General features: G+C 38.8%; 1 protein-coding gene across 2 annotated transcripts in view; it reads right to left on the bottom strand.

Annotated features, from left to right (window-relative positions):
- Positions 1 to 13,895: 13,895 nt before the first annotated feature.
- The window catches only part of PDGFC (platelet derived growth factor C), a 260,208-nt gene continuing 252,003 nt past the window's right edge, over positions 13,896 to 22,100 (bottom strand). For both annotated transcript variants that reach the window (XM_055549534.1, XM_055549535.1), the window contains exon 6: positions 13,896 to 15,405. In XM_055549534.1, the coding sequence (XP_055405509.1) occupies positions 15,289 to 15,405 (117 nt within the window). In that variant the 3' untranslated portion in view covers positions 13,896 to 15,288. The remainder of the gene's footprint in view (positions 15,406 to 22,100) is intronic.

Raw genomic sequence — 22,100 nt, 5'->3', positions numbered from 1 at the left:
GAGGGAGAAGCTTATATAACACTCAGGTGATGTTTTAACACTGGTTATTGTATTGAATGTCCACATTCACTCTTGCCATCTCTTGTTTGACCACTTCCAATTTGCCTTGATTCATGGACCTGACATTCCAGGTTCCTATGCAATATTGCTCTTTACAGCATCAGACCTTGCTTCTATCACCAGTCACATCCACAGCTGGGTATTCTTTTTGCTTTGGCTCCATCCCTTCATTCTTTCTGGAGTTATTTCTCCACTGATCTCCAGTAGCATATTGGGCACCTACTGACCTGGGGAGTTTCTCTTTCAGTATCCTATCATTTTGCCTTTTCATACTGTTCATGGGGTTCTCAAGGCAAGAATACTGAAGTGGTTTCCCATTCCCTTCTCCAGTGGACCATATTCTGTCAGATCTCTCCACCATGACCAGCCCATCTTGGGTTGCCCCACTGGCATGGCTTAGTTTCATTGAGTTAGACAAGGCTGTGATCCTAGTGTGATTAGATTGACTAGTTTTATGTGAGTATGGTTTCAGTGTGTTTGCCCTCTGATGCCCTCTTGCAACATCTACTGTCTTACTTGGGTTTCTCTTACCTTGGATGTGGGATATCTCTTCACGGCTGCTCCAGCAAAGCTCAGCCATTGCTCCTTACTTTGAACGAGGGGTATCTCCTCACCACCGCCCTTCCTGACCTTCAACGTGGGCTAGCTCCTCTAGGCCCTCCTGCCCCCGCACAGCCAGGGCTCCTTGGACATGGGGTTGCTCCTCCCGGCCACCGCCCCTGACCTCGGACACGGGGTAACTCCTCTCATCGCCACCCCTGACCTTGGACACTGGGTACCTCCTCTCGGTCGTTCCCCGTGACCTTGGACTCGGGGTAGCTCCTCTCGGCCGTTCCTGCGCTGTCACAGTTTGGTACTCTCAGCCGCTGCCCCTGACCTCGGATGTGGGGTGGCTCCTCTCAGCCACACTTAGTGCGCAGGTGGCAGCCACCTAGAATGCCGACATTCTAGGAATCAGCGAACTGAAATGGACTGGAATGGGTGAATTTAACTCAGATGACCATTATATCTACTACTGTGGACAGGAATCCCTCAGAAGAAATGGAGTAGACATCATGGTCAACAAAAGAGTCCGAAATGCAGTACTTGGATGCAATCTCAAAAACGACAGAATGATCTCTGTTGGTTTCCAAGGCAAACCATTCAATATCACAGTAATCCAAGTCTATGCCCCAACCAGTAACGCTGAAGAAGCTGAAGTTGAATGGTTCTATGAAGACCTACAAGACCTTTTAGAACTAACATCCAAAAAAGATGTCTTATATAGGGGACTGGAATGCAAAACTAGGAAGTCAAGAAACACAGTAACAGGCAAATTTGGCTTTGGAATATGGAATGAAGCAAGGCAAAGACTAATAGAGTTTTGCCAAGAAAATGCACTGGACATAACAAACACCCTCTTCCAACAACACAAGAGAAGACTCTATACATGGACATCACCAGATGGTCAACACCAAAATTGGATTGATTATATTCTTTGCAGCCAAAGATGGAAAAGCTCTATATAGTCAGCAAAAACAAGACCAGGAGCTGACTGTGGCTCAGACCATGAACTCCTTATTGCCAAATTCAGACTGAAATTGAAGAAAGTAGGGAAAACCACCAGACCATTCAGGTATGACCTAAATCAAATTCCTTATGATTATACAGTGGAAGTGAGAAATAGATTTAAGGGCCTAGATCTGATAGATAGAGTGCTTGATGAACTATGGAATGAGGTTCGTGACATTGTGCAGGAGACAGGGATCAAGACCATCCCCATGGAAAAACAATGCAAAAAAGCAAAATGGCTGTCTGGGGAGGCCTTACAAATAGCTGTGAAAAGAAGAGAAGCGAAAAGCAAAGGAGAAAAGGAAAGATATAAACGTCTGAATGCAGAGTTCCAAAGAATAGCAAGAAGAGATAAGAAAGCCTTCTTCAGCAATCAGTGCAAAGAAATAGAGGGAAACAACAGAATGGGAAAGACTAGAGATCTCTTCAAGAAAATTAGAGATACCAAGGGAACATTTCATGCAAAGATGGGCTCGATAAAGGACATAAATGGTATGGACCTAACAGAAGCATAAGATATTAAGAAGAGGTGGCAAGAATACACAGAAGAACTGCACAAAAAAGATCTTCATGACCCGGATAATCACGATGGTGTGGTCACTGACCTAGAGCCAGACATCCTGGAATGTGAAGTCAAGTGGGCCTTAGAAAGCATCACTACGAACAAAGCTAGTGGAGGTGATGGAATTCCAGTTGAGCTGTTCCAAATCCTGAAAGATGATACTGTGAAAGTGCTGCATTCAATATGCCAGCAAACTTGGAAAACTCAGCAGTGGCCACAGGACTGGAAAAGGTCAGTTTTCATTTCAATCCCAAAGAAAGGCAATGCCAAAGAATGCTCAAACTACCACACAGTTGTACTCATCTCACACGCTAGTAAAGTAATGCTCAAAATTCTCCAAGCCAGGCTTCAGCAATATGTGAACCATGAACTTCCTGATGTTCAAGCTGGTTTTAGAAAAGGCAGAGGAACCAGAGATCAAATCGCCACTATCCGCTGGATCATGGAAAAAGCAAGAGAGTTCCAGAAAAACATCTATTTCTGCTTTATTGACTATGCCAAATCCTTTGACTGTGTGGATCACAATCAACTGGCGAAAATTCTGAAAGAGATGGGAATACCAGACCACCTGATCTGCCTCTTGAGAAATCTGTATGCAGGTCAGGAAGCAACAGTTAGAACTGGACATGGAACAACAGACTGGCTCCAAATAGGAAAAGGAGTCCATCAAAGCTGTATATTGTCACCCTGTTTATTTAACTTCTATGCAGAGTACATCATGAGAAACGCTGGACTGGAAGAAACACAAGCTGGAATCAAGATTGCCAGGAGAAATATCAATCTCAGATATGCAGATGACACCACCTTTATGGCAGAAAGTGAAGAGGAACTAAAAACCTGTTGATAAAAGTGAAAGAGGAGAGTGAAAAAGTTGGCTTAAAGCTCAACCTTCAGAAAATGAAGATCATGGCATCCAGTCCCATCACTTCATGGGAAATAGATGGGGAAACAGTGTTAGACTTTATTTTCCTGGGCTTCAAAATCACTGCATATGGCGACTGCAGCCATGAAATTAAAAGATGCTTACTCCTTGGAAGGAAAGTTAAACCAACCTAGATAGAATATTCAAAAGCAGAGACATTACTTTGCCAACAAAGGTTCGTCTAGTTAAGGCTATGGTTTTTCCTGTGGTCATGTATGGTTGTGAGAGTTGGATTGTGAAGAAGGCTGAGCACCGAAGAATTGATGCTTTTGAACTGTGGTGTTGGAGAAGACTCTTGAGAGTCCCTTGGACTGCAAGGAGATCCAACCAGTCCATTCTGAAGGAGATCAGCCCTGGGATTTCTTTGGAAGGAATGATGCTAAAGCTGAAACTCCAGTACTTTGGCCACCTCATGCGAAGAGTTGACTCATTGGAAAAGACTCTGATGCTGGGAGGTATTGGGGGCAGGAGGAGAAGGGGACAACAGAGGATGAGATGGCTGGATGGCATCACTGACTGGATGGACATGAGTCTCAGTGAACTCTGGGAGTTGGTGATGGACAGGGAGGCCTGGCGTGCTGCAATTCCTGGGGTTGCAAAGAGTCGGAGATGACTGAGCAACTGATCTGATTATATTGAAGACTTGACTTCAAATGTCATCTTTAACTGAAAGATCATTTACATTCATAAACTGAAGTAATTACATATAGCTCTTCATTCTAGGAACCAGTTTTATAGTTAATTTGTTATGCACACAAAAAGGAAATCTAGTGGATTTGGGGGAGGGTTGGTTTCTGAGAAATATCAGGAATTTGCATCTATACTAATATCAGGGCTCTATCCAGGTACTTAACCATGGTTGCTGCTACTACTGCTAAGTCACTTCAGTCGTGTCCAACTCTGTGTGACCCCATAGACGGCAGCCCATCAGGCTTCCCCATCCCTGGGATTCTCCAGGCAAGAACACTGGAGTGGGTTGCCATTTCCTTCTCCAATGCAGGAAAGTGAAAGTGAAGTCGCTCAGTTACACCTAATAAAATACCTATGAATTGTCTCAGAAATCAACTGGAACTATGAAAGCTTTTAAAGTAATTTGAATGTTGGCTTTTAAGCTTATTTATTCAAAATTCATTGAAGAAGTATTGGATGTGAGAACTTTAGATGGTTATTGAGGCTACTGATGAATTTAATTCTATGGGGTAACTGACAGCTGCTTATGAACCTTGAGGAGGAAAAGAGACTGGAAGATTCAAGTCATTCCTCATCAAAGCATCTCAGGATCTCTGAATCCAGAGGGTATCAGCTGTAACTGCCAGGTAAATGGGCACATTGAAGACTTTACACATCCTTCACCATGTCTGATAGAAATAGCAATTGTCTTCAATGAGGTGTCACCTCACACTGGTCAGAACGGCTATCATGAAAATGTCTTCAAACTATAAATGCTGGAGAGGATGTGGAGAAAAGGGAGCCCTCCTCCACTGTTGGTGGGAATTGATACAGTAGCTATAGAGAACAGTATGGAAATTACTTAAAGGAGCTACTGTATGATCCTACAATCCCACTCCTGGGCATACATCTGGAGAAAACTCTTAATTCAAAAGGATACATGCACCCCAATGTCAATGGCAATACTATTTACAATAGCCAAGACATGGAAGCACCCAAAGTATCCATTGAGAGGCGAATGGATAAAGAAGATGTGGTACATACATACAGTGGAATACTACTAAGCCATAAAATGGAATGGAATACTAGCATTTGTGGTAACATGGATGGACCTGAAGATGATCATACTAAGTGAAGTAAGTCAGAGAAAGACAAACAACATATGACATCATTTATATATGGAATCTAAAAAAACAAACAAAAAAACAAACAAACAAACAAAAAACTGATACAAAGAAACTTATTTACAAAACAGAAATAGACTTACAAAGAAAACAAACAAGGTTATTGAAGGGGATAGGAGGAGGAGAGATAAATTAGGAGTTTTGGATTAGCAGATATACACTACTATATATAAAATGGATAAACAACAGGGGCCTACTATGTAGCAAAGGGAACTGTATTCAATATCCTATAATAACCTATGATGGTAAAGAATCTGAAAAAGAATAGATATGTATACACATACACACACAAACATACATGAATCACTTTGCTGTCACCTGAAACTAATACAACATTGTTATCAACTACACTTCAATACTAAAATGGTTATATAAAAAAAGAAATAGCAGTAGTTGGATGGACGTACAGGGCTTCATGACCTGTTTTGATGCCAGGATTTGGCTGAGCACCCCTGGTCTAGATTTTCTGAAACAGACATTGGGCTGCAAAGACTCAGACAATGGCAAGTCTTTGATAGAATTCAAGAGTGAAAATGAAGCTTACTTTATAGAGAGAAGAACATAGATTTTGTTTATTCACACACTAATTTTAAAAGGAAATACAAATGCATGTACAATAGTTGCCTTCTCCCAGGAAGAGAAACCAAATATGAACCTCCTAATTTTCTCCAAAAGTTTTTATACATCTGTGTGTGATATTGAGTAATTAGTCAGTCATGACACGTTCTCACTTCCCTACTCAATCTCCAGCTGCAAAAATTAAGATGAAAAACTCTCCACAAATATAATCATTACAAAGTGTTGAAGCAGATTTGGATGAAAGACAGTTTAGAAACAAGTCATTCAGATTTATTGCCATGCCAGTCGACTGCAGCAAGACACATGTCTTGTTACAGCAGTTTGTTTGCCTTTATTCCATGATGATGACACAATGTATTGTCAAAGTAGATACACGTTATGCAATACAGGAAGAATTTGATTTAGCAAGTCGCATACATTAAACCACCCAGATATATGATGTCAGTCAAAACTCATTGGTTGAATGATCAAGTGTTTCAGAAGAGTTCTAAAGATATTCACCATAGAATTGGTCAATATACATCTCTTCATCTTATGCTTTTTGTTTCTGGTAAGTTTCTTCTCAAGGTGGTCAAGTCCAGTAGCCTCTCAATCTCCAGGGATTCCAGGAGCTAAGCTGGAAGCAATACCAGCTCCCTCCCTCCTGCTTCTGCTGAAATGCTGGCAATCATGTTTTCAGATCACAGCTTTAGGACAGAAAGCAAAGCATATCAAATACGGCCAATGAATTATTCATGTACTTCCTGCTTTCCTTGTAATATATTTTTTTCCAGATATGTATGACATGTACTTGTTGATCTCTGAATATTCTGAAATTAAGACTACCAGTCTAGAAATTTGGAAGGTAAACCCTACCATACATACTATCATTAAAAAAAAAATAGCATCTCCATAAGGATATATTAATTTTATTCCTGCTGCTGCTGCTGCTGCTAAGTCACTTCAGTTGTGTCCAACTCTATGTGACCCCATAGACGGCAGCCCACCAGGCTCTGCCATCCCTGGGATTCTCCAGGCAAGAACTCTGGAGTGGGTTGCCATTTCCTTCTCCAGTGCATGAAAGTGAAAAGTGAAAGTGAAGTCGCTCAGTCATGTCAGACTCTAGTGCAGGTTAAATATAGAAAACCAGGAATACATCTTATTTTCTAAATTTTAGAGGAGATTGTGCCTCAGAATTTGTCTATTGCTTACTATTATTATTAAATAGACATTTTAGTTATACCAGAAACTAGGTTATTTCATATAAATGATATTTTATTTACATCTCTCTGTGGTGTCATTGGAAGGGAAAGGGAAGTCGTTCAGTCATGTCTGACTCTTCACGACCCCATGGACTACAGCCTACCAGGCTCCTCCATCCATGGGATTTCCCAGGCAAGAGTACTGGAGTGGGGTGCCATTTCCTTCTCCAAATGTCATTGGAACTAGTTATCTACTGGTAAGTCCAGCAGGTACTTCTGCACTAAAATTGATCACTTTCCCCCCCTAGAATTTCTTTTGCTTATAGGAAACTTTTATAGTGTTTAGTGGGTTGTCATGAATTTGACTTACATCGAAGGTGTTACTTAAAATAATACTAAACACTTTGCTATTGCTAAGTCACTTCAGTCGTGTCCGACTCTGTGGGACCCCATAGACAGCAGCCCACCAGGCTCCCCCGTCCCTGGGTATCTCCAGGCAAGAACACTGGAGTGGGTTGCCATTTCCTTCTCCAATGCATGAAAGTGAAAAGTGAAAGTGAAGTCGCTCAGTCGTGTCCGACTTTTCACGACCCCATGGACTGCAGCCCACCAGGCTCCTCCGTCCATGGGATTTTCCAGGCAAGAGTACTGGAGTGGGGTGCCATTGCCTTCTCCGACTAAACACTTTAAACAGAGTTAAATTTTGCCCTTCTTAGTAAAATATTTACTTATTAAATAGATTGAAGACCATTAAAAAATTTATAATAATTTGTTATTTTCCTAAACAGAAGATTAAAAAAAAACCTTATATAGAATTGTTTTCAACTTAGCTTAGAAAATAATTATAATTTTTCTACTTGAATTCTGTGGAAGACCTGATCTCATAACAAATGAGAATAGGGTAACAGCTCATTTTTTCTTGACAAATGGGCAAAATATCCACCATACGTATACCTAGTGCTGAGTGGCATCAACAATTTTAAAAATTAAATCTGCAACAAGATTTAAAGACAGACTTCAAAAGCTTTTATAGGGTCACATAATATTTAGCTTATAAGTATAAAATGGAAATAGTGTATTTCAGGAGAAAAAAAGCAAAAATAAGTGATTATTGGAGTCATAATAATTTACAATGTAAAACATTTTCTAATACTAGGGTAATAACAGTAAAGGGGAACTTAATCTCAATCAAATATACTCTCAAAACAAAATTCCAACAAAAGTTCATTTGCTAATGTCAACCAATGAAAAGGGTGTACTTCCTGCTAAGTGAATGAGAGTTTAAGAGTGAAAGAGTTTATGGTGAGTCTCAGGATAATCCCCATTCCAATCTCTCTTTACAGATACAGTACAAAAATAAAGTTCTAAGCATCCTCACAAATACAGTTAACTTTAAAGAGAAGTGGTCAGAGGAGGTAGCATCATCCTCCCTTTATTGTGAGTAGAAGGTCAAGGGGCAATGGTTTCTGAAGAATCAGATGAAACATAGACACTGGAGAGTGGGAACTGATGCCCTTAAATGAAAGAATAACTTCAAGTTCTTTGCACTGAATCTAGAATAAGAGTTGAAACCTACTGGTCTTCTTTCTCCACTCCATGAAGAGTGGATGCTTCTCTCAGAATGAATCCCAGCAGGAGATATTTTATGAGAGGGCTGAGCAGAATTCCTTCATCAATAACACACTGTTTTGATTATTGTAGCTTTGCAGTATTGTCTGAAGTCATGCTTCTTGTTTTGTTCTTTTGCATCAGGATTGCTTTTGCGATCCATATAACTTTGGGGATTATTTGTTCTAGTTCTGTGAAAAATGTCATGGGTAATCTGATAGGGAGTACATTAAATCTATATATTGCTTTGGGCAGTATTGTCATTTTAACAATATTAAATTTTCCAATCCAAGAGCACGGGATATCTTTCCATTTCTTTGAACTATCTTTCGTTTTCTTCATTAATGTTTTGTAGTTCTCAGAATACATGTCTTTCACCTCCTTGGTGAGGTTTATTCCTAAGTATTTTATCTTTTGATGTGATTTTAAAAGGGATTTTTAATTTACATTCCTCTTCTGATGCCATCAAAAAGAATGAAATAATGCTATTTGCAGCCACATGGATGGACCTAGAGCTTATCATACTAAATGAAGTAACTCAAAAAGAGAAATATAAATACCATACTATATCATTTACATGTAGAATCTAAAACATGATACAAATCAACATATCTATTAAACAAGAAGACTTACAGACATAGGGAACAGACTTGTGGTTGTCAAGGAGTAAGGGGTTGGGGTGGGGAGGAGTGGGAGTTTGGAATTAGCAGATGCAAATTATTACATAAAAAATTGATACACAACAAAGTCCTACTCTATATCACAGTGGGTTTATCCTGTGATAAACAAGAATGAAGAATAATATGAAAATATACATATATATATGAATCACTGCTGTAGAGCAGAAAGTAATATAACATGTATATCAAATATACTTCATTAAAATTTTTTAAACATGGTTTCACATTTCTTCAATTGCTCTCAATCTCCTTCCTCCACAAGAGATAGACAGTTAAATTGAATATATATTTTTAATTTAATATTTTGGCTGTGGCACATGGCATGTGAGATCTTAGTTCCCTGAGAAGGAATAGAACCTGCACCCCTTACAGTGGAATCCTAACCACTGGACCACCAGGAAAGCCCCTAAATCAAATACAATATCTAATTCTCAAATTATAATTCTATTTGGCAAACAAGTTTTAGAAAACTAAAAATGGAATCAAGGATTTATCCACACCACATTGAGTGAACAGTATTCTGGATGTAATCTATGCATTATGTAAATAATCACAAAAGAATTAAAGGCATAGAGATTATACAATTAACAGTATTTTATAAAGGAAGAATGAAGAAATGAGAGAGACTGATAGAGAGAGAGAAAGTTTGGAAAGAAGATAACATAAACAGCAGATGAAAATTTCCCTAAGTGTCTTAAGTTATAGAAGAGTTCATTAAAAGCTAAATGTTAAACATTTTAAGTAAATGTTTCAATGTTTTGTATTAGTTAAATGTTTATTAAACCATAAAATTAATAATAAACAACAATGAGACTATTACTGAAAAGGTAGACCACATTATCTGAGAGTTTACTTTCCCTTCTTAATAGAAAAATGATAGATGCTCACTGAAATAGAAGCAAGTGCTTTGCAAAGGATTCTATGCTTTTAATATTTTTTTAATAACATTTTTTTCACAGATTTAGAGAGATCATTTAGAAAGGTTGTATCTATACTGATGAAACATTTTCCAAAGAACATATTTCCTGTTCAATTTCAATTTTTTGTCCATAAGTTGCAAAGTGAAGGTATGTATAAGTTTCCTGGAGATATAACACATATGATATGATCTCCTTGCAAAGAAAATAATACCTACTAGTCTCATTTGCCAAATAGCACTGCATAACAAATACCCCCAAGATCCCAGCAGCTTACAACAAGAATTATTTATTTCTCAGTCAAGTGTGTGTGGGCTGTCTGGAATCTGCAGAACTTGACCCCATGGCAGGAACTAGGTTCAGAACAGCAGCAGGACCTCTGAGTCCACTGTGCTCTCTGGGGCACACTCTTCTCATGGTGATGGCAGCAAAGACAGCAAACTATCTGTACCAGCATATGGCACCTGTCACAGGTATTATACTTCCATCTTGTAGGTTACAGCAAGCCACGGCAAAGACCACATGCTGATAGACACATACACCTCAAAAGGAGTAGACATCAGCTACTACTACCGGGGACAAAACTGAGACCAGAAATGCCATTTAATTACCTGTATGTTTATCTACACATTGACATGCATAGATAAACATGGTGGGGAACATGGTGATAAAATTTTGGATTTTTTTTTTTTTTTTACTTTATTCCTTGTTCTTTTTGAGGGGGAGGGATTTTATTTCTTAAATACTGCAGTACATAATTAAAAATTTACTGCAGTCTTAATTACTTAGATTGACTTCATTGAGATATAATTCAAATATTTCACCATTTTGAAGTGTAGAGTTCAGTGGTCACCAGTATCTCATTTCAGAGTATTTTCATCACTCCAAAGGGAAAAGCTGTCCTCATTAGCAGTCACTGCCCTTTTACCCACTTCTACCAGCCACTGGCAAAACACTTGTCAAATTTCTTTCTATATAGATTAGTCAGTCCTGAACATTGCATATAAATGTAGTCTTACATTTTATGGTCTTTTGTGAATGGCTTTTTCTACCTAGCACCATGTTTTCAGGGTTCATCCATGCTGCAGCATGTATCAATACTTCATTACTTTTTATTTTTATTGCCTAACATTCTATTGTATAGATACACTGTACTTTGTTTACTTATTAGTTGATGGACATTTGGGTGGTTTCTTTCTTTTTTTTACTATTATTAAAAATGTTGCTATGAACCATCGTGTGTGGGGATTTTCCCTTTTCTTGAGTATATACCTGGGGGTAGAATTACTAATTCATATATTTACTCTGGGTTTAAGGTTTTGAAGAACTGCATCACTATTTTCAAAGTTGCTACAGTAGTTTACAATCTGACAAGCAATGTATAAGGTTCCAGTCTCTCCACATCCTCATCAACACCTACTACTAACTGTCTCTTTGATTCTAGCTGTTTCACTGGGTGTAAAGTAGTTGGCTCATGATATTAATTTGCATTTCCATATTAACTAATAATGTCGGCTATCTTTTCATGTGTGTATTTGCCATTGTATATCTTTTTTGAGAAATGGGTATTCAAGCACTCTGTTCATTTTTCTATTATCTTTTTATTGTTGAGTCATGAGAGTTATTTATATATTTTAAATATCAATATAAGATCTTAATCAGATATTATAGGCCTGCCTGGTAGCTCAGAGGGTAAAGCATCTGCCTGCAATGTGAGAGACCTGGGTTCGATCCCTGAGTTTGCAAAATACCCTGGAGAAGGGAAAGGCAACCCACTCCAGTATTCTGGCCTGGAGAAGTCCATGGACAGAGGAGCTTGGCAGGCTACAGTGCATGGTGTCACAAAGAGTAGGACACAACTGAGCAACTGAACATGCTCACAATCAGATACATGAATGGAAAATATTTTTTCATGTTATATGGTTTGTCTTCTCATTTTCTTAACAGTGTCCTTTGAAGTACAGAAGGTTTTAATTTAATAATGTCATTTTTCTTTTGTCACATGTGTTTTTGGTGTGTATCTGAGACATGACCAATCACCTAATCTAAGGTCATCAGAAATTTCTCCTGTATGTGTTTCTAAGTGTTTCATACTTTTACCTCTTACATTTAGGTCTTTGATTCATTTTTGACTTAATATCTGTACATGGTAGGAGTTAAGGGTTCACATTTATTCTTTTGCATATGGATATCCAGGGGTCCTGGCACTATTTGTTGAAAAGAATACCTTGTCCCCATCGAGCTGTCTTGGTAGCATTGTCAAGATCAATTGACCATAAATGTTAGAGTTTATTTCTAGACTCTCAGTTATCTGCATGTCTAAAGTATTAGCCTTACCACACTATCTTTATTGTTTCACAGTAAGTTTTGAAATTGGGAACTGTGAGTACTCCAAGTTTGTAGCTCTTTTTCAAGATTTCTTAGCTATTTTGGGTCCTTTGCATTTCCATGAATATTAAGATCAGCTTTCCTGTTTCTTTAAAATGGTAGCTAGGAGTACATATGTATTTCTAAAACAATAAAGTTATTAATCTTAATAGCTATCCTTCCTATGAAACTACTAAGTCTTTTTCTTAAATTGTGTTTGCTGCTGCTGCTAAGTCGCTTCAGTCGTGTCTGACTCTATGTGACCCCATAGACTACAGTCCACCAGGCTCCGCTGTCCCTGGGATTCTCCAGGCAAGAATACTGGAGAGGGTTGCCATTTCCTTCTCCTAAATTTTGTATAGATTTATACTAAATAAAATTACTATAATGGCTTAGAAGTTACAAAGACATTGCATTTAGTGTAAGTGGCTAGGCAAATGCTTTCTGAAGCAGATTACAAAATATAATTAACATTTTAATACACACGGGAGGACATTACTGAAATAGATGAGCACAAGAACAGTGCTCCATAGACAGTGCTAGCATACAAAACAGAAACAGACTCTCACAGAGAACAGACTTGTGGTTGCCAAGGAGGAGGAGGAGTAGGGGAGGGGGAAGGAGGAGGGGTGGATTAGGGGTAGCAAACTATTATATATAGGATGGATAAACAACAAGGTCCAACTGTACAGCACAGGAAATTATATTCAATACCCTGTGATAAACTATAATGAAAAAGAACATGAAGAAGAATGTATACATATGTATAACAGAGGCACTTTGCTGTATACCTGAAAATAACATGACATTGCAAATCAACTATACTTCAATTTAAAGAAAAAGCTGGAAATGTTGGATTAAATGCAGTTCCACAGGTCACAGCTATCACATTTCACAGTGTGTTGATAAGTCTAATAACAGTGGTCAAATGGCCAGATAGAGACGTGGTAGACTTTCCAGGACGGCAGCCAAGCTGTATCTAGTCAGCCTCCAGGCAGCTGGGACAAAATTATGATAATAAGTCAATAATACCGAGTAGGTATTTTCACTTTGTCTTTCACGTGGGTGGGCGCAGGGTAGGACTGTCAGGCGGGAAAGTGCTTGCAAGGCTATTGCCTGGAAGAGCCTGGGACCTAAATGGCCCCCAGGCAAGTTCAAAGGCAGGGCTCAAGTGCTGAAGACACCAGCCTGCCTTGAGATCTACTTCTAAAACACAGGCCCACAACTTGATGTGTGCCATGTTAGGTATGTGGATCCACGTGCTAGAGGGGCCTGGGCTCACCCCTTCTAGTATCAGCCACTGAAAATGCAAAGACAGGAGTAGGAAGTTATACACCCCCATTTCATACCACCATCTAATCTGTCATCAAGCATTTCATTAATCACACACAACTCCAAGTCACTTGCAACTTAATTTACCACTAATCAGTATCAAGATAACTGAGAAAAAGAAAACTACTGCTCAAAATCACAGGCGTCCAGAGGCAGGAAAGCCTCATCAGAAATGCTCATTTTTTTGCCTGTCTTTTGAACTGATTTCTCCTTTTGCAAAATAAAAGTCATGGTGACACAAATCTTGCAAACACACACTCAGGTTCTCCCCAAAATAGCTGCATTCTTTTATTTGGTGATTCAATACATTTTTAATTCCAATAGTCACCACATAACCTAGGCACAAGATTCAGCATTGTACAAGCGAAGGATTTGACTGATTTTCTTTTCAATTGCCAAAGAGTACAATAAGTGAATTGATTAAAGGATATACTTCTGTACATAAAAATATTCATGTATTTATACAAGTGTATGGAACAGAGTTTAAAGATAATCTAACCAGAACATCACAATAAATAGGATGTGTTCCTATAGGACAGCCGAGCATGCTTTGTCAGGAGGTTGTCAAGTCTCTTATTCTCAAGGTGCTTTATGATCTTCTGAGCTGGGCTCACATTTCCCTAAAAAAGGGTTAGAGGTTAGTAACGCCTGGACCTGGATGCCTCTGGGGGTATCCTGCTTTTTTACTTGCATCCCAGTAAGAGGAGTTGAAGACATGATTATTTATTTTCCAAGAGTCTTTGCAACTTACCAAATTCTATCCATTTCCCAATTAATATTTGAAAAAGCAGATTGATCTAAGCTCTAGCACCATACAAGAAGGAAATACATGTATTTTTGTCAGAGCAACAATATTTTATATCATCTTTGTCCCTCTGGCTATAACAATTCTGTTTAGAAAATTTTACCAAGCTAAAAATATTTGATCTAGGATGTCATAAAAAAGAATATTAAATACCTTTGGTAAAAATAGATATATTTAACAAGATTAGAAAAGCAAACAGTTATAATGTCAAAAGGAGACTATAAAAAATGTACACAATAAAACAAATAAACCAACTTATAAAGTGAAGATAAGGCCACTCTTCTTCTCAGGTTTGTCTGTTCCAAACCATGCATGGAGGTCTCTTCTTCTAAATGGTAGAAATCTGATTAAGAAATATGGAATATCCAGTCTCTCCTATCAGCATGACAAGTTTAATTCATGGCAACACAGTTCCTTTTTAAAACCCATGTTGGTAGAACTTAGAACACTCTTATACATGTGACTAGAAGAAACAATCCAAGATTTCTGTGATTTTAGCCCCAGAGCACAGGGCTGAGAGTTAAGCAAGGCGACAGAACCAGGGGCTCACAGGCAGTGTTTCCTGTGCTGACATGAACCTAGGCCACATCCAGACAAGAGACACAATGCAGCCGAGGGCGCTCATAGGGACTTTGCAACTAACTAGAAATCTACAAGGTTCATTCCTTTTCCCGGCGAGGACGTTCCTCTTGTCGTGGGGCCTCATCTCCAAACAGCCGTTGCACAACCCCTAATTCTGCCCGGTGTCTCCTCTCTCAGAACACGCTGTAAATCCTGAAGATGAAAGGGCCCTGGAGCCAACAGCCGGGACTGTGGATGGAGATAAGGCACAAGTTCCGTCGCAGAGGCAGCCCTGAGCCACCTCGAGGCATTATCCCCCAGGGTTCCCCCTGCACACGCAGTCACACTCCTCATGGTGCTCGAGGGCCACATCTGTGAGTGACTTATGCAGCCCCCGGACGCCTGTCTTGGGTCTCAACTGAAGGACCTGAAAAGGAACAATGGAAACCACCTTTAAAATCAGGCCATGTCTGCAACTTGTGATTTCATGGACAGGAATGATTTCAGAACAGAATCTCGGGGCCCAACAATGACTTAACACATTTTAATTTCTACTCCTGAAGGCATTATGAACATATTACCCCACCCTTCAAAGAAATCACAAATGATTATCATCTTTTCATGAAAGGAAAGACCTTTTAATACCAACAATTAGGAAGGAGGCTGCTCAGAATACATACACTTGTGGTTGCCAAGGGAGAGAAGGACAGGTGAGGGAATGGATTGGGACTTTGGGATTAGCAGATGCAAACTAGAATATATAGCGTGGATAAACAACAATGTCCTACTGTACTGCATAGGGAACTATAATCAATATCTTGTTATAAACCATAATGGGAAAGAATATGAAAAATAATATATATGTATAACTGAGTCACTTTGCCATACAGCAGAAATTAACACAACATTGGAAATCAACTATACTTCAATAAAACAAATTTTTAAAAAAGAATAGTCCTTAAATTGAAAGATTCATTATGCCCTCTTTCCCTTACGCATTTAACTGTAATCAGAGGGAATTTCACCTTCTTTAGGTGTTTTGGAAACCAGTACTGAACAATTTGTTTTTCTGTTTGTTGTTTTCTTTCATTCATTTATTCACATGCCTAGTAAATATTTATCCTTGGAGCATGGCAGGCAAGTACTGCGATGCTGTGAAAAGAAACCCGACCTGTCTGCAGCTGAGTCTGCTCAATTATGCTGCTCATTAACGTGCTTGGCTACACGTCAAGTCCTCTGTAAACTTGATGAGATGGATTAGATGTACTTCGTCGACAACAGCTCCGTCACAGTTAACTTTCTGCAGCTGGGTCCTACTGTGTCGTGTACAGTTGGCAAGAATAACAAGAATGCCTCTATTAAATGAAGTTATTTGCAATTTGGATGGTTGAGATTTTTAACCAGAAATACAGCAAAACAGACACTGATACTAAACATACCCTTTTCAGACTGTGATGAAAGGATACAGCTATGTATTCTATACGTGATTCTCTGACATATTTGATAAGAACTAACTACTCAACGTATATTACGTTTTAGGTCTTATAACAGAAATGATACAAAGTTTTAGAAATTATGTGGCTTTGGCTTATGAACAGAGCAAAAAATAATGTGAAGTTGTGTAGTTTGCTCTCTGAGTCTGACACAGATAACTTTGCAGAGCAACTTCTGAAAGATACCATTCTGGAAATATTCATTAATCCAAAATGGCACAAATCAGGTTTTACAGGGGCTTCCCAGGTTGCTCAGTGGTAAAGAACCTACCTGCTATGCAGGAGACTCGGGTCTGGGAAGACCCCCTGGAGAAGGAAATGGCAACCCTCTCCAGTATTCTTGCCTGGATAATCCCATGGACAGAGGAGCTTGGCAGGTTATAGTTCATGGGGTTGCAAAGAGTTGGACATGACTTAGTAACTAAACAACAACTGGTTTTATGACTGTTTTACTTAAATATTTAAAAATGAAAAACAAAGAATCGTCCTCCCTTTGGAGTATCTGGTCATATCAAAGGTTAATTAGCTGACAATTTTTGAATGCTTACTGGGTACCAGGTGATCTAATAGTTTTCACATACTTTAACTCACTAGAATTCTATGAAGTAATTTATAATTATTAGCCCTATTTTACACATGAGTGAACAGAAGCTTAGAGAGAATGAGTCACACAGTCACTATCTATACTTTTGCCAAATGGGAATGATTATAATGATAGATAATAATTTCACCAAGACCCAGAATATTACTAGTCATATACCCTACTTATTTAGTAACTTTCTTCCCAGACAGATAAACTGCAAAGGCTTATGATAGCTATGAAAAAGAGTAAACTTTTAAAGTAGATTTTCTATGACATTTACAATTCTAGAGTGAAAATTATTCAGACTATTATTTTCACGTGAAACTTAATCCAGTGAGATTAATACAGTATATGTGTTGGTACTGATCTCCCGCTTTTGATCAATATAAGGTGGCATCAAAACCAACTACTTGTAAGATGCTGGCACTATGCCTTATCATCACTCTCGACAAATGGCTTCTGGATCAGGTCAGGTGGATTGATACACTGCAACATTGGCAGTGTCTTTAATTCCTGTGTCCACTTATATACATTCTCCCAGTTGGCAGGGGGAAGAAAGACCATGACTGGTAAGGGTTAGTAAGCCCCCCATATACAGTTCTGCCAGTCTATGTTACACCAGGCTACAACCCCACAACCCTTCCTCCCTCTGCAGAGCTTACACAAGATGCAGTCACCACATAATTGTCCCCTCTCCACCCCATCTTCATCCACCCATGCCTGTGGATATTTATGAAAGCAAAAGAATCTCCTAATGTTCCAAGGGTGTTCAGGTCTTGAATGTGGTGCAGGTTTAATTAGTGTTTTCCCTCTTAATTCCCTTTGAAAGTTTGGACTTTGGAAGACACAGAGAGACCTGGAAAATGACTAGCTGGTCTCAGATAATGTTAAAAAGGGTTACTGGTCTTTAGCACAGGGTTTATGATATAGGAAAGAAAAGAAGTAGAAGCATATCTCACAAAGTGTTGAGGAAGAGACTCAAACTACAATTTTGACTGTGTGAAGAAATAATGCAAGGGAATGCTAAAACTAGAGACTCTGGAGAGAACAGATCAGGCCAGAAAGACCCATCAAGGAACAATGCACGTGTACTACTGTCTCAAATTCTGGGTCACACAGAGCCTTGGGTGATGGGACACGTTACTAGAGTAAGGCAATTGAGTGATATGATTATTCCCCCCCCCAGAAAAAACAGATCTACACAAGAAAAGACTATGTGTTATGAAAAATGAAACGAGATGTATGAAGATATAAACAAGATGAAGGCCGATTAGGGTGACTAAGAACAGGGGAAAGGAGCGATATGTTTGTCAGAATATCTTACGAATGTTTTTTGCCAGAAAGAAAATATCCTATCTCTGGGTAAAATTCATTAAATCTTTATTGATTATTTGCCATAATCAAAGAATAAGGCTGGACAAGGTGGAGGGGACAGAAATAAAGCTGAGTGAAAGTGTTAGTCACTCAGTTGTGTCCAACTCTTCGCAAACCCACAGACTGTAGCCCACCAAGCTCCACTGTCCATGGGTTCTCCAGGCAAGAATACTGGAGTAGGTAGCCATTCCCTTCTCCAGGAGATCTTCCTGACCCAGGGATTAAACCTGGCTCGCCTGCATTGCAGGCGGATTCTCTATAGTCTGAGTCACCAGAGAAAGCTGAGTGAGACAATCACCAGTATATATGGAGGGCTTGAAATGTGCCAGACCTCATTCTAGGTATTTGTAAGCATCAGCTTCTTGATTCCTCATAATGAAGCGTGAAGGCTTACAGCTCACATCACAGATGAGGAAATTGAGGGGCCAGGGATTAAGCAATTAGCTCCAAGTCACACAGCCTTGGATTCCCTGCACTTGAGCCCTGCATTGTAATGGGATCTTTATTCTTAGTTCTCAATTTGAGAGAAACAAACACAAAGTAATAACAGTTCTCTAACAGAAATATCTTTAAAGTTGCACACATGCAGGAGGATGAACTACAGTTATGCTGGGATTGACAGGAAACTAAAAAGCGATTCAAGAAAGTTGTAACATCTAGATTTGCTGCTGCTGCTAAGTCACTTTAGTTGTGTCCGACCACCTAGACGGCAGCCCACCAGGCTCCCCCATCCCTGGGATTCTCCAGGCAAGAACACTGGAGTCGGTTGCCATTTCCTTCTCCAATGCATGAAAGTGAAAAGTGAAAGTGAAGTCACTCAGTCGTGTCCAACTCGTAGTGACCCCATGGACTGCAGCCTACCAGGCTCCTCCGTCCATAGGATTTTCCAGGCAAGAGTACTGGAGTAGGGTGCCACTGCCTTCTCCGAACATCTAGGTTTACATATACATGAAACCCCTGTCTTGTTTTTCTGAAAATTTGTTTTTTGGAGACAGGGAAATTAAGAAAACATTTTTGTTTTTGGCTAATATGGCTTCAAATAAAGAATATCTGATTTTATATACAAAAGCAAAAAAAATCTAATTTGATAATATTTTATCAAAATATAACATTGTTATATTTTATGATTTTTTAATATACATTTATTTGTTTTAATTGGAGGCTAATTACTTTACAATATTGTATTGGTTTTGCCATACATCAACATGAATCCGCCATCGGTGTACACGTGTTCCCTTTCCTGAATCCCCCTCCCACCTCCCTCCCCACAAAGAACTAAACAGACATTTCTCCAAAGAAGACATACAGATGGCTAACAAACACATTTTATGATATTTTTAAGTTTGTGAAAACCCAATGAAAATGTTAAAGGAAGTCAAAAGAGGGACTTAATCGGTTATATTTGTAGTGACACAGATAGATACACTTCAGCTTAATATGTAGGCAAGCTGCATAAAAGAGCCAGAGGAAAGAGAGAAAAAATAAAACTTCTAAGCTCTGTCTTTGCTTCTGCTTTGTCCACGAAGTAGAATAATCTTTAAACTGAAAACTGGACCAAGGATCATCAAAAAGAATGAAAGCCTTCACTTTAAATAAGTCTGTTGATGTATGGCAAAATCAATACAATATTGTAAAGTAATTAGCCTCTAATTAAAATTATATTAAAAAATAAATAAATAAGTCTAGATCTTGATTAATGGCATTAAATAACAATGATTTTAGAAATGTTATATTATGTTTTTGAAAAAGTTCATTTATTTAAAAGTAATACTAAATTTACTAGCCTCAGAACACACAAACTATAAGGCTGAGAAAAAATTAGGGCTCAAGAACTATGAATTACACCAAACAAATAATCTTTTTTTATAGGCTAATTTGATTGCTAAAAAAAAATAGTATCAAAGAAAATTTTATAATTCCAACAAAACATTGAAAAAATTAAGACAGGATTAGGTTGGCTATATCTGTGAGAAATGTGGAATTGGTAATCATATAATTATATCTGTGCACATACACATTAGAGATATTTGCGGGAAATGTACTCCATGATCTTACAACTAGACAAACACGCACAGTTGTTTAAGTGTGGACATATAGGTAGTGCACACAATCAACCCCACCTGCAGGCTGGAGAGGATGAATCAATGCCCTTCTGAAGAGTAGTAGTGCGGAAGCTCTGCCCATGGCCTTTCCCCACAGAAGAATTTTACCTGAGACTTTAAAACAGATATTGCACACTCTGTGGCAACTTTCTGGATAACTCTGAAATTAATGGTATTTGAAAAGAAATTTACAAGTATAGGATGGAGGAGGATCCTCTTGATCTGAGGACTGATTCAGCAGCCCCAAAGCCTGACATGGACTCAGCATCTGATAAGCTTGTTTAGAAAAGCTCACAAGACTCCTCTGGCTTTTATAGCTCTTCACAAGTTGGGTCATAAACCCAAGACTTGTCGGCTAAATCATGTCCCCAAATACACTTTCCTTAGTAAGTACCTGCTTTAGAAAGTTTAAAATTGAATAATTTTAGGTGGGGAAAGAGTCACTCCAGTTTATCTCCTACTTTAATCACATCCTTTTACATTATACCAATCAATTCTAATATCAGCCTACCATTGAGGTATTTTGACTTTAACATGTTTTAGAACAAGACCCTGTGGGCTACTCCCCCACTCCATGTCCTCATTTTGTCTTTTGTCTGTAGAAAAACTATTCAAAGAATAAATTTTATAGGAGAAGTGAGAAAATGCAGAAAGGAAAACAGTCAAGTAAAACAAAATAATAATAGTTTAGTCATTAAACAAAGTCAAGGACCTTTAGAGTTCTTCCTCAAGGGCTATAGATAGTATCCTGAGTCATATCCTTTGAGCTGTTTTCCAGACACCAGGTAAAAGAACGTAACTATATGCTCCCCATAAGCACAAGCATATAGACTCTAGACCAGTTGGAACCAGAAGGTTAATGATGCTGACTTCTGATGACCTTACCACCAACCAATCTGAAGAAAGTTCATGAGCTGAAACCATTTCCCTTACCCCGTCTTTAAAAACCTTTTCCTGAAGGCCTTCAGGTGTTCAAGCCTTTTAAACGATAACTACCTGGACTCCTTGTTTGGCACCTATAATAAACATTGTATTTCCTGCACTACAAGCTGGGTCAAAAGACTGACTTTACTGCTCGGGAGGGCAACCACACCCAAGTTTGGTTCAGTTATAGAACTGCCATGTGAAGGGTTTTTTCTCAACTAAATTCCCAGTTCTCAGAGTAGCAACAAAGCCATCCCCTGGGCAGAGTGGGACTGGGGTTCCTCCTGAAACAGAAATGGAGGGTGTTTCTGGCACAAGGGTCTCTAGATGCATGTGGAATATGAGAGCAAGCAGTCCTACTTATTTTAGAGACTGCCAGTTTGGGATGTTATCTTCTAAAAACTGTCATCTAATAATTGTCAGAGAATAAAACCATTAGGAAAAATCGATCCTAGTTTGCATTTTTGTAGGCTAAGTGTACTGATGATAGTTACAGCAAGTTAATAATACACCTAGGGTAGAAACAGGGACCTTCTATTTTGGAACTCAGTACTTTTTTCCCATTTAGTCAACTGCCAACACAATACCAGGGAAGAACTGGGCAGCCCTGTCACATGAGTGCAGTTTATGACATGACATATTCAGA

Source organism: Bubalus kerabau, chromosome 16, assembly GCF_029407905.1.
Source record: "Bubalus kerabau isolate K-KA32 ecotype Philippines breed swamp buffalo chromosome 16, PCC_UOA_SB_1v2, whole genome shotgun sequence".
Classification (NCBI taxonomy): Eukaryota; Metazoa; Chordata; class Mammalia; order Artiodactyla; family Bovidae; genus Bubalus; species Bubalus kerabau.
The sequence above is the reverse complement of the archived record's forward strand: the minus strand, read 5'-3'. Positions and strand labels throughout refer to the sequence as shown.